This window comes from Patella vulgata, chromosome 1, assembly GCF_932274485.2.
Source record: "Patella vulgata chromosome 1, xgPatVulg1.2, whole genome shotgun sequence".
NCBI lineage: Eukaryota > Metazoa > Mollusca > Gastropoda > Patellidae > Patella > Patella vulgata.
In genome coordinates this window covers 37,207,475-37,221,738 of record NC_065879.2, presented here as the reverse complement: position 1 = coordinate 37,221,738, position 14,264 = coordinate 37,207,475, and the positions used below count along the sequence as shown (strand labels likewise).

Here is a 14,264-nt window from a genome sequence, read left to right as displayed (position 1 = left end):
AAGCGCTTTGAGGACAGTTTAACTGAATATTTGCTTCCTGGTAGCTTATAATCTAAAAGCAAACCTTAAAGAGACATGCGGCTTATTAAAGAAATATATATATATTCCTAGCAATATTTTCTAATATTACAAAGCCCCCAAATAACAACAATAGTGATATTAACCCAGTGGCTGCCAGGCAAGTTACGGCCACATTTTGCAAGAGATGGATAGAGAACAAGCTAAACAAAAGGCGATTTTTCGAACAATCAAGGGCCATTATTCAGGAAGTTACGATCCAATATGCGCGAATATCGACAGGAACCAAGATCTTTTGATTATAAAGATATATTTTAAGTTTCAACAAAATGGGAGCAAAATTGTGACTTCTAGAGGGTCCACAACCTTGATACACCATATATTTACACTATTTGCGTACGAGGGGTGGCCATTTTGTCCGGCAGTTTTGTTCCGAATTTCACGAATTTCAAACTCAACCATCATTAGAGTGTAATCAATCCTTCGAAAACAAAAACAATGCTGATTTCATCAAAACACAAAAGAAATCAGAAAAACCTAACTTTATTACTCCATGGTGTAAAAATTGTGAAGGTTACTACCGCCAAAATTACTTGGAATTCAAATTGACCAAGACCTTAATTGGGAAGCACAGATAGCAGATATGTTTAAAAAAAACTTGCACCAAAAATATTTCTCCTAAATTTCGATAAAAGATCATTTACCTTAGGAGACAAGAATTTTGTTTTATAACAGTTACATACTACCAATATTTGATTATTGCTCTATTATTTGGGGAAATGCTACCAAAAGTAGATTAGACATTCTTTTAAAATTACAAAAGAGGGCAGCAAGAACTATTCTTGATGCACCGATTGAAACTCCGACCACCTCTTTATTTACTAAATTCGGTTGGCTTACCCTTACACAGAGGATTCTTTACAATAAAATTGTCTTATCATTCAAAATTATTACATTTAATACTCCACTTTATCTAAATTCCGATTTTATTGAAAAATCTCTTGTTTCCAAAACGGATATCCGTTCACAGACCAGTAAATCTCTTTTTCTTCAAAAATGCAAAACGGAATCCATGAAACGTACTTTTCATTATTCTACATGTCTTTTATGGAACAATCTGCCTTTTGATATAAAGATGTGTAAAAATGTTGAAAATTTTAAGATAAAACTGAAAACTCATTTATTTTGCACACTGAAGGAACCATAATATTCAACTGATGACATACTTATTATTTTTAACTTGCAACTGCATTCTATTTTATTTTGTGTGTAATTATAGTGTTCTTCCTATATTCTACTTGTATAATGTATATGTTTTGTAGTTTGGGAGTTTGGGAGTGACTTATCAAACTTACCACTTTAAAATGCTATTGCATTTCTAATGATTTTAAATTCATCCTGATATTACATGTATATATATCTTTGTAGCTTAGGAGGGACCTATGGAAGATTAGTTGGGTTTTTTGGGGGGGGTTTTGCAAACTAAATACGTTGCCTCATTAAATAAAGTTTTTATTATTATTATTATTATTATTATTATTATACTAAAACGTTTTTTTTTTAAATCAGATAATAATTGTGACCTCTAAAGGGACCACAAGCTAAAAACGCAGTTGTTCATACAATCAGGGGCCACAATTCAGGAAATTACAAATTGATATGCGCGAATATCGAAAAGAACCAAGATCTGTGGGTTATAAACATGCATTTCAAGTTTCATCAAAATCGGGTGAAAATTGTGACCTCTACTGGGTCCACAACCTTGATATACCATATTTTTACACTATTCGCGTACGAGCGGCGGCCATTTTGTTCAGCAATTTTGGTCCGATTTTCACGAAATTTGAACTCAACATTCATTACGGTGTAACGGTGATATAATCAAACGGTTTTTTTTAAATTGGATAATAGTTGTGACCTCCAGAGGACCACAAGCTAAAAAAGGGGATTTTTCGTACAATCAGGGGCCATAATATTATTCAGGAAGTTACGATCCGATATGCACAAATATCGAAAGGAACCAAAATCTTTGGGTTATAAACATGCATGTCAAGTTTCATCAAAATCGGTATAAAATTGTGACCTCTATAGGGTCCACAAACTAAAAACGTGATTTTTCGTACAATCAGGGGCCATAATCCATGAAGTTTCGATCCGATACATGCCAATATCGAAAGCAACCGAGATCTTTTGGAAATAAACCTATATTTCAGGGTTTCGTCAAAATAGGATAAGAATTGTGACCTGTAGAGTGTCCACAAACAACTGTGGACCGAAGGACGGACGGACGGACACGGGCGACGACAATATACGTCCACATGAAAATTTGGGCGTGAAAAAAAGGAACAGTGTCCGTTTGTATATTGTGTACTTGTTTTGAGTTGACTTCCCACCTTATTCAAAGGTAGCTCCAATGGTTCTTGCCGCAGAATTCGCGCATGTGTTGTTTAAACCGTAACTGAAAACCATGGCGAGATCTCGGTGAAATCCAGATAACCTGCTCGGTAGGTGTACGGACTTGATAAATGATAGTCTTGGAGCTTCGGGTTTGGACCTTCAATTATCTAATTGGTCAAATATGACATAATTAATTATAATGATTGGTTAATTAGCCTAATGACGTCGAAAACCACCCTTATATGGACAGTGGGGACTTGCTACCAGAATTAAATGTTTACCAAATTATAACTCCTTTTATGTCGAAATCCGTCACTCATGATTTCTATACAATATGTGTATGTGAACCCAACAATTATTTAAAGATATGGGGGGCGAAGGGGATGACCGAATGGTTAGCATGTGCGCGCTGTATCATAACGTCTGTTATTGAGTTAGCTGGCGTGGTTTCGGTTCCCTGGTTGTACGTGACAAGGAGTAGGGTCGTCTGTTTTCTCTGTCCTCCGGTTTCCTCCCACTGGCAAAGACCCCTACGCGCAAGCGAATTGTTGAAATAAAATTGAACCGTGTTAGTCCCCAAATGACCTAGTTTGTGCCGAGTGGACGTTACCCCCCCCCCCACACACACACACACACACGCACACACACACACACTCACCTACACACACCCTCTCTCTATCTCTCTCTCTACCATCAATTTAAAGAGCAAAAATTCTATCAATTTTACTACATTTTACTCGTCTGCCCGAAAGATAAGATTGCTCGACATTTGTTGATAATCAACAAACGTACATATACTAGCAACTAATTTGAATACGGGGTCTAGTAAATCCTGGTAGCGATAGAATATATCGAAGGATGTTGGTATCAAGGCTACCAAGAACGTGGTGAATAATGGGGTGACGCATCTGCCTTACTATTGGAGATCATGCAGGGGCTCTTGCACTGATGTAAACGGGGCCCTTGACTGAAGTCAAGGGGGGCCTTGCACTCAAGTCAAGAGGACCCCTTTTCTCCGATTCAGGGACCCCCTCCATTGCATAGGGGACCCCTGTCATAGGGGTTCATATCAAGTTTTCTCCCCGGATTCGGCGTTTTCTTTCATTTTTGTTTTTGGAGATTTTAACAAAAGAAATCCGGTCGGAGGCCCTCAATCAAAAACAACATAAAATGGGGATTAGCTTCTACACAAACAGAGGGAAATTGTACCCTGACAGTGGGCTACAGCCTAGTTTGATATGATTTACAAGGATCGGGGGATCTTTAACGTGCTGGCAATCATTGTCCGGTTTGAACGAACGGACGACGTTCCTTTCGGACACACTGACAAGGGTAGACCATGATACCGTACTCTCAGAGCCACAGTGGGTATCCCACATTTGTATAGATCGGCGCAGTACGAATTCTTCGAAGAGTATGCGTTGAACATCTTAAAGCCCGCTGCCTGCTGTACGACTCTAATAGTAATTTGAGATGGTTATATGGTTAGATTGGGATGTTCATTTAAATGTGCTTGGGCAAAGCATTTTGGACGGGCGTTCGCTGAAGTTGACAACCAATATAAATTGTCAATAAAACGTTTGTTCTTCTGAATGGATTGGTGGATTGCATCAAATTATGCACACATCTAATTTGAACCAATAATAAATAGTTGTACCTATGCAGTGAAGAGTTTCTCTTTAAAACAATTTCAGATGATCGTTACAGGTAAGTTATGTGGTTTATGATTTCACAATTCCTAAAAAAAATATAACAGGATTTGTCGCATATTATGTACATATAATATAGCCCGAAATGTATACATAGATAAATTTACTGGTCTATAATATTATATGACTGAGTGCAATCAGGAAACTCGTCAGTTCCTTCCTTTTCAAAAAATTCTTTGATAATGTAGTATGATGGTATAACCACTCACATAAGAATATCCTGTTTCTAAACAGTTATATTATACAGATAGATATGAAATGATTGTTTGTTTGAAAACATAGGCCCTATTGCGAGTTAATCGGATTCTATGTATGTTTAAATGAAAAATTACTGATAATCCCGGCGTCTTGGTTTGGCTCGTAGTTACAAACTAGAAGATCTAAACCTCGCTTTGTTTGCAAGTAAATTAAATGAAATGAATGGGGTGTTAAGGCCTACTCTTCAGCTCCGACCGGGATAAGGAAGACTGGCCTACGCAATGCAATATGTGGTGGGGGTTATTTTGTCTGGACAATGTCGATACCCCCTACATTTTCTTTTCGAATTCCAGCTGTGAAGGGTTCTTTTACGTCCCATTCGAACGACTATTCGCAAATAGTATATTGTCAGTGCTGCAGGACGGATCAGCTAAGCACGTGAACAAACCCGTTTCACGGAAACTACGCGGAATTCTAACGATGCCGCTTTCCCGTTAACAGGGACGAACCATACTTATGAAATATATTCGGAAATGAAAAGATATGGGGTTTAACGTCCTACTGTTCTGCTGCTAAACTGGGCTAATGAAACGGGCATACGCCATCCAGTGTGCTATGAGGGAAATTTTGCCCGGGCAGCGGCACTATCGCCTACTCTTATATCGAATTCCAACTGCCAAGTGATCTTTTACGTGCATTCCAACGTATACACGGGACCTGGGTTTTTCGTCTCATCCGAAGGACTAGACAGCTGTCCTTGTCAGGCCATCCGTCCTGCATCACCGACAAGTGGGGGGGGGGCACGCCGGAAAATCTGGATGAACTTTCTCAGCCAATGCAGGGATCGAACACTAATATATTCGGATATCAAGTAAGTAAACAAGATTGTTATATTACTTGTTATACTCCTATGGTTCATGTACTAAGTACTAGAAATGAAATGAAATGAGGATTAACGTCTGTACCGACAGGGCTAATGAAGACGGGCATATACTCCATACGTGTAATGGGCGATGAGGGCTACTGTCTGCCCACGTACACGGAACCTCTTTTTTTGTCCCATCCGAACGACTAGACGCCCTCTGTCCTGCACATTGCACAAGAGGAAACTACATTGGAAAATCATGCAGAACTTTTTCGGTCAACACCGGGATCGAACCCCGGACCTTCTGTTAGCGAGCCAGCCCCTTACCCACCGCCGTATAGTCTTTTGGATGTGACGAAAAACCGAGGTCCCGTGAAATATCCCTTGGCAGTTGGAATTAGATATAAAAATAGGTCATACTTTTATACTATTTGCGTACAAGGAGCGGCCGTTTTGTCAGGAAGTTTCGGTCCGATTTTCGAACTCAACCGTCATTAGGGTGTGAAATGATACATTTAAATACTTTTAAAATCGGATAAAAATTGTGACCTCTAGAGGGGCCACAAGCTAAAAACGTGATTTTTCGTACAATCAGGGTCCATAATCCAGGAAATTACTGTCCGATATGTGAAAATATCGAAAGGAACCAAGATCTTTGGATTATAATCATACATTTCTAGAGTGTTCACAACCTTGGTATTACATACTTTTAGACTATTTGCGTACAAGGGGCGACCATTTTGTCTGGCAGTTTGCGTCAGATTTTTAAGACATTTGAACTCAACCATCATTGATGTGTAAAGGTGATATATTCAAATGTCCATCAGTAACTTTAAAAAAAAAACATTAAAAATATCAACAGTGAAAATCTTACAGAGGTGGGAACTTGAATCCGACTTAAGACTCATCAAAAACCCGACATGTCCACAAGTTAAAAACGAGATTTTTCGTACAATCATCCGATATATGCCAATTTTGAAACGCACCGGGATCTTTTGGAGATAAACGTATCTTGCACGAGACCATTACACAACTTAAAATACAGACAATATGCAGTACGTGCACTTCAAAGAAATACGTCACGCGGGTCAAATATTTCCAATGTTACAACGAGTATAAATAATGTATGAATGGCACGTTGCCCGTACCATAATTTGAAATATTGGTATACTAACATCAAAGGGTGACGTCACATCTGTATCTCAAAAACAGTTTAACATTATAGTTATAAAGAATGTTACAGTCATAAGTAGTGACAGAAATGTTAACATTGTATAGGAGACACTATTACGTTTTAACTTACAGTAAAAAAAACTGCATAATATCCAAATACAAACCTTCTGTATTGATCCAAGTTCGATATAATAGCTAATTACTTTCCTTTCGAGAAAAATACAAAAGCCAATTCAACGATAAAGAAATTGTATGGTTAATTGTCCATATATAATACTGGGTGTTTCTGTCTGTCCCAGATTTTTAGTTCTGGACATCCTATAGGTTCGGTTTTGAGTAAACGTCAAAGGATTAACACTTCAATATTGAAAATTATTGTTAAATTTATAGCTATTTCCATGGATAGCAGAAATGAACAAGCTGTCGACAAGGTTAGTTCACATATTCACGTTTTTCGCCCTGTCCGATCACACATATAAAATAACGGAGTGTCCATACGTTATTGACTTGTGATCTTTAAAAGTTCTCACATGTATTAATTAGTTTCTTCGGTTCACAATGTACCTCGAGGAGGACTAGTTCCCTTCCCTGTCAGACTGGAAGGGGATGTTAGTACAAACAGTTAAACTCTACAAGGACTGCGACGAGAAACAATAAAGAACGGTGTATATACGGTATACTCTGTGTGTTTCTGGCTATCTGTGTCTACGGTTATATTTTTAAAAAATCAAATATTTTTCATATATATTTAGCCAGGTGTGCCGCTATTCTTTCATGTGTTCCAATGTGTGCTGTTGGCGAAAGAAGTTTGAGAACCACTGATGTAGGCAGTGTTATTGGTATTTAAGGAGAATATTTGCAATTTCTTTTTGTAGGGACAATTAATGCCATGCGTTAAATATTTTAATTATGATATCTAAAATTCGCATTACATGATCATTGTAACCCATGTCACAATTATATGGAATACAAGTTAAGTAGAAGTCTATCACTGGCTTGTATTCCATGTGTCATGTGTTATTTTATTCAGTTACTGAATTCCACCTAAATAACTGATCTTGTGTATTATATTCGTACATTAGATGTACGCACCTATTTTACCTCAATGTGTAATTCCCAACTGAAGTTTATTTCGTATCCAAAGTACATGTTTGGAAAGAAAATTGAATTATTTGAATGTACACATAAAAGTTATGTCTGTCTGGGTTGACAAATAAACCCTACAAATTAAAATGCAGGCGCACTCTACTTTTGTCTATTTTGGTTTGTATTATATGAACGCACACTAACAAATGTGCCAGACTACTACTACAATAACGTTCTTTCAGGTCCCTTGTATGTAGTCGATATTTTACTTTTACCATGGGGCTTTGTGCTTGATCTTGGTCTCCTGATCCCGCCTGTTCATTTACCCTGGACGTCGAGCAGCGACTCATTTCTAATTCCAGGCACTACTTTTCAGCGACAGCCCATAGGGAGAATGACGATATTTTTTCACCCCTTTAAAACGGCTGCGTATTGAGGACAGTAAGTTATGATTACGAAAGAAAAGTTCAACCTGTAACTAGAAAAGTAGAATAACATGGATCAACCGGGTATGGAATGCACATTTCTGTCCACGATTTTTATACGCCAACATTTTGATGTGGACGTATATTGTCGTCGCCCCTGTCCGTCCGTCCGTCCACAATTGTTTGTGGACACTCTACAGGTCACAATTTTTATCCGATTTCAACGAAACTTGAAATATAGGTTTATCTCCCTAAGATCTCGGTTACTTTCGATATTGGCATGTATCGGCCCGTAACTTCATGGATTATGGCCCCTGATTGTACGAAAAATCGTGTTTTTAGCTTGTGGATCTTCTAGAGGTCACAATTTTGATCCGATTTTGATGAAACTTGAAATATATATTTATAACCAAAAGATCTTGTTTCCTTTCGATATTTGCGCATATCGGACCGTAACTTCTTGCTTAAGTTCGAATTTCGTGTAAATCGGACCAAAACTGACGGACAAAATAGCCGCCCCTCGTACGCCAATATTGTAAAAAAAATATGGTATATCAAGGTTGTAGACTCTTTAGAGGTCACAATTTTCACCCGATTTTGATGAATCTTGAAATACAGGTTTATAACCCAAAGATCTTGGTTCCTTTCGATATTCGCGCATATCGGACAGTAACTTCCTGAATTATGGCCCTTGATTTTTCGAAAAATCAGTGATCACTTCCGTTTTGTTAATCGCGAAATCCTGAAACAAGACTGGCAGAATCTCCATGATCATTATGAGTTCTATACTGGAAAAACATCACCTGTAGACCAATCAACGCCCAAGAAACAAGTTCGTGTGGACTTTGAGAATCTTCAGCGCTTCTATTCGTCGAGTAAACCTGAAAAAGATTTTATAATATCGGTAATACCCGGCTTTCGCGTGGGCTACAATTGCTAAGAATCGACCCAAATCCAAACTTTTTCCGATTCGTAGATAAATCGTGCACGCTTCTTGAAGTTTGTAAGTGATTTTTGAAACAAAACCCTTTGTGGCCCTATAGGCTACGAATGCTACGAATCGTCCAGAATTTAAACTTTTTCCGATTTCCTGAGTGATTCTTATTTGATTCGTACACATTCGTAGCAGTTCTGGATTCTCTTATTTTGCCGAATCGCGTCAAATTTCGATTCACCACTTTTCCGAGCGATTCGTATCATTCGTAGATCACGTGAAAGCCGGGCATAAAAAGTTTTGCCGATACTGATGCTTTTATCTTTTAAAAATTAAACACTTCAAGAGAAATAAAGGATACTCTTTTTACCGTACGCTCTTTATCCTCTCCACACATTGGATCCATTTTAAATGTAACTCTTTCAAAAAAATATCTGTCGACAGAGTTTTTTTTTTATTGTATCTCATTCATTTTCTTTTGTTTTATATAGCCATCGACTAGATTTCGAATTTCAATCAAAGATCACAACGGTGGCTCTTCATATGGCGACCACAACCTCTTCACTGCACCAGACAGCACCGAATCCTTCAATTTAGGCAGCAGCATTGAAGAGAAAACGAAGTCTGGCGGACCGTCAAAATCCTGTATGTTTGCACATTGTTTGTTGGCACTGTTACTTTTTCTAGCTCTACCAAGTAAGCTACATGTTTCATATCTATATCTCTACATTCGCTCTGAATTACGTGAATGATGAATCTGAATATTTATTTTGTAAATATATCGCTTTCTGTATTTCATTTGACTTGACTATATTTTCGAGTTTGTTTATTAGACCGTGTTAGACTGAATCGGATCGGGTTTCCAAGGTTGACTGATAAACGAATAATGAGATTAATTTTGAAATAACCAAATTTGAATTTCGTGTCGTTTTTATTTTGTCAATTGGATTGTAGTTTCTAAGACGTCTGTATTATATGTTTTCTTTACAGATTCCTCCGAAGCAAGTGAAGGTAATCTTTTCAGAATTACAATTTTGTTTTTTTATGATATGGTGTCCGCCAATCCGTTAACTTTAATGGTGCGCGACCATTAAATATTAAATCAAATGTCAGATTATTTGCCGATGATACCTCGCTCTTCCTCAAAATCGATGACCCGATTGCAAGCGCCAATACTCTTAATACTGATCTCGAAACTATTAATGATTGGGCTAAAACCTGGCTGGTTACCTTTAATCCCCTTAAAACTGAAACTTTGACGATCAGCACTAAAACGAAAATTACTAAGCCACCACTAATTTTTAATTCTGTAAAAATAAATGAAGTTTCTTTCCATAAACATTTGGGCCTTACATTTCAAAATAACGGCAAATGGGATGTCCACATAGGAAATTTATGCAAAAAAGTATCAAAACTAGTAAACTGTTTGAGGTCTCTAAAATATCGCTTGAAACGCAGATCCTTACTGACTATCTATATCGCTTACATTCTGCCTCACTTCGACTACGCGGATATCGTTTGGGATGGGTGTTCGGAACTACTAACAAATCAACTTGAGCACTTGCAACTGGACGCACTACGCACAATCTGCGGAGCGGTTAAAGGTACGAGCCACGATTCTCTTTACAAAGAGACCGGTTTCATTCCTCTAAAAGAACGTCGACGAAGACACAAACTTATTCTTGTTTATAAAATCTTCAATAATACTACACCAAATTATCTTTCTACACTATTTCCACTCCCTAGAAAATCTTCGTACAATTTTAGAAATATAAATGATTTCACTGAATATCGGTGTAGAACGAAAATATTTTCCAACTCATTTGTACCATCCGCAATAAAGGAATGGAACCGGTTAGACCAGTCAACAAAACGTGCAACAAGTCTCTCTTCTTTTAAACAGAAGCTCTCCGAACATGACTCTAAACCCCCAAAACATTTCTACATTGGCTCTAGGAAAACTGAAATTATCCACAGCAAACTACGACTCTCATGCAGTGACTTAAATGGTCACCTGTTTTTTAGACACATCTCTGAAAATCCAGCTTGCAATTGTGGTCACCTTTTCGAGGATAGCGAACACTATCTTTTACACTGTCCAAACTTCAATACTTCTCGACGAAAAACCATTTCTACATTACCTGATGAGTATAAGAACAGCATAACTCTACTCTATGGCTTGCATGACTCCACAAACGAAATTAATAACCTTATCTTTACAACAGTTCAATCATACTTCAATTTATCTAAACGATTTTAAACTATTATTGTTGTTGTTATTATTATTATTAATATTATTATTATTATTACATACTATAATACTCTAGGTGTACTCAACTAAGTAAGGGTTGTATATATTGTATATACTGCTTTTCATTATTAGTATATAATTTGTATTGTAAATAGGGATAGGGGTCTGACATAGGCATTTTGCCTGTTCCCCAATTTCCCATTCATTTATAGTGAATAAAATATGTTTATAAAAAAAAAAAATGGTGCGCGACTTTATAAAACCAACAAGTCACTTCGTGGATTACCTTGAAGCTTTGCATAATTATTTTGAGTGTTCCATTATGTGTTATGCAGTTTATTAACTTGTGAACATTTGTAAAGTTGAAATCTATGAGTAATTGTAAAATCAAGACCTCTTACTCTCGTCGCGATAATTAATGCTTGTTTCATAACTTTTATCATACCAATGCTAGATAATGTCACTGCTTGGATCCAATCGAAATTAAACAAGGCCTGCCAATAAATTTTCAAAAACAACAAAATGGTGGCGGGTTTGTTGCATAGTTAGCAGCAAAGGTAGATGAAATTTCAATTCCGCACAATATCTTTTATATATACTGAACAGAATTGAACCATTTTTGGACTGATATTGTAGTTTTGTGGCACTAAAATGACGCATCGTGAAATTTAACAATTCAATTAACTCAATTTTTTGTTCATGTTTTAGTTCTACCAAGATTAGAAATACCAAGATATTTACTAGAGGGGGTACAATCTGAGACATTTTCTTGCAACAGTAAAGCAGGTAGTCAAGTCAGTTGGTCTATAGAGTATAATAATGGTACAACTATTTCACCATACAATGTTAACCATCAAACAGTGGAAACATCAGAGGGATTTCAATGTATTCATCAACGGTCATCATTTACTAAAACATTTGATATTGATTTAAATGACACAACTTTATGTTGTAATGTGAAATATGAAAACCAAACTCAGTTACAAGCCTGTGAACAGCTATACATTTTAGAAAGTAAGTCCGTCTTTAATCGTTTATATCAAATTTTCATCAAATATGTGTACTGTGTATATAGTCCAGTCAATCTAGCTGAAAAAAGGGCCCAGCCCAAAACAAATTACAACAGAATTTCTTTTGATGGTATGCATTTCATTAAGGTTCCCAGCACGTCATACTAAAAATGTTCCAAAATATTTTGGGTGGAAATTGTATCTAAACCCATGTTTTCGTGGCCAGGGAAGTAAATAAACACATTTAGCACATAGTCACTTTATAACATAATGCACAATATGCAAATTAACAGCCGACATCAGTGAAAAACTTATTTTTTCCCTAAATCTAAAACTCTTTGACTTAGCTCCATGAAACCAGATCCTACACCCATAATTTCAGGATCAATGGTGTCAAAAACACTAGGAGAACAGAACAGTTATAGTACATAATACATGTATATAATAAATTAATATTAAAACGGATATTCGGGTTTTGTAAAATTCCAAAGACTCATCATAAATCTTTATCTAAAACTTACAAAATGCATCTCAAGCAAAAGTAAAAGGACATTGCATAAACGCTTTTATCTTTTTCACTCTAAATGGAATTAACTATTTTTACTGTACATGTTTGCTGGATTAAAGTTTGCCAATTCCGAGCTATGTATGGGTTAAGACTTGAACATCTGATATTCGATATTGATGAAATTTTTTTAGACTTTATAGAATTTAAATCTAAAACAAAACCCTATTGAATTAAATAGACAATAATAATAATAATCCATGTTAACATATCAATTTCAGGTGACTATTGTAAAGATAAGCGGTTTGGTTTTAAAGATTATCCGTATGATGATTGTTTTCTTCGTGTTTTTTGTCTCTTTGGAACTCAATTAATTGATAATACATGTGAAGAATCGAATAGATGTTTTAATAAAGAAACACAGTTATGTGATATCGTTCCACGTAAGTATTCTTTGGTGTTTTTAGATTTCCGCCTCAGCTGTCTACAACATAACAGTTTTCCGAAATTTTCTATGTAATACTCCAAGTCATGGTTGACGCACTTTTCGAGTTAAGTCCGACCCAAGGCGTGTTGATTAACTGATTTGGGTTGTTTATGATTCAAATTTTATTGCTATATATATATACAAGTTCTCTTGTAAGAAAAAAATGCTACCTATGGGGGTGGAGGACAGACTGAAGTTTGTTAAAAATATTATCACCATTTTGACTGCATTAATCCATGAGTATATAGTTAGGTTTGTAAATTATAAGTTCATTAGAAAATGATGGAGAATTATATCTGAGCAATAAGTTACATGTATTAATTGAGATGACAATATTATAATACTGTTTCTAGTGATTTAGCTAAAACTGATTACATTTTCTGATTTCAGCCCAAGGTGTTGGAGATCCGTACTCATGTTCACTAAAACCAGATGGATTCTATATACCAATTAAAGATAAATGTCGACAATACGCTGTATGTCAATCGAAACTAAAGTTTAATCTTTATTGTCCTTTCGGGCACTATTTTACAAATAACCAAACATCCCGTTGTTCTACAGACTTATCAAAAGCTTCAGAACCTTGTTTGTAATCATCAATTTTATTATTATTATTATTATCATTATTTAATGAGAGAGAGAGAGAGAGAGAGAGAGAGAGAGCTTTCTTTTGTAATCAGTTTTTTATTATTATTATTCAGAATTTATATCCGTTGATTTTAAATGCTTCAAATCATTCTTAAAGCGATAAGTTGTTGTGTCCAGTTCAGTATACATTATTACATTATATATTTTTTTATTAATTTCCGTCTTAGTCCGGACTTTTTTCCGTATGCAAACGAGCTTCGCCGTAGATCCCATATAAGGTATACGTTCTAATATGCTATTTAGTGATTACATTAAAAAACACAACATCGTGCTATATAAACCAGTGATTGTTTTCCATATAAATTGTGTTGTGTTTTTTTAAAACAAACCCATCTTTGTACATTATGTAGTTTGTTGTTGTTTAAAGAATTATTTATTGTTAATCAAGACGTATGACGTGTATATTCGAGCTTTATAAATTTTAAATCCAAATTTTGGTAATTTGTAATCGCTTTCAATTAAAATGTATGTAATAGTAACTTATAGCAAAAATTTTAGTAATGTAAATATTGTATTATCATAGTATATACATGTAGATAAATAAAAAATACTTGTATA

At 35.9% G+C, this 14,264-nt stretch overlaps 1 protein-coding gene across 1 annotated transcript; it reads left to right on the top strand.

Annotated features, from left to right (window-relative positions):
• Window positions 1-6,654: 6,654 nt before the first annotated feature.
• LOC126816293 (uncharacterized) lies at window positions 6,655-14,264 on the top strand. Its single transcript, XM_050542620.1, has 6 exons — window positions 6,655-6,791; window positions 9,297-9,501; window positions 9,796-9,816; window positions 11,765-12,070; window positions 12,853-13,014; window positions 13,449-14,264. Exons 1-6 carry the CDS (start codon window positions 6,759-6,761, stop codon window positions 13,649-13,651), a joined length of 930 nt encoding a protein of 309 aa, XP_050398577.1. The 5' UTR covers window positions 6,655-6,758; the 3' UTR covers window positions 13,652-14,264.

Bases quoted from the DNA above. Each gene is read 5' to 3' on its own strand.
- LOC126816293 (XM_050542620.1), top strand. From the start codon at position 6,759: ATGGATAGCAGAAATGAACAAGCTGTCGACAAG. The intron at 6,792-9,296 runs GTTAGTTCACAT...TGTTTTATATAG, and splicing joins ATGAACAAGCTGTCGACAAG to CCATCGACTAGATTTCGAAT. The intron at 13,015-13,448 runs GTAAGTATTCTT...TTCTGATTTCAG, and splicing joins GTTATGTGATATCGTTCCAC to CCCAAGGTGTTGGAGATCCG.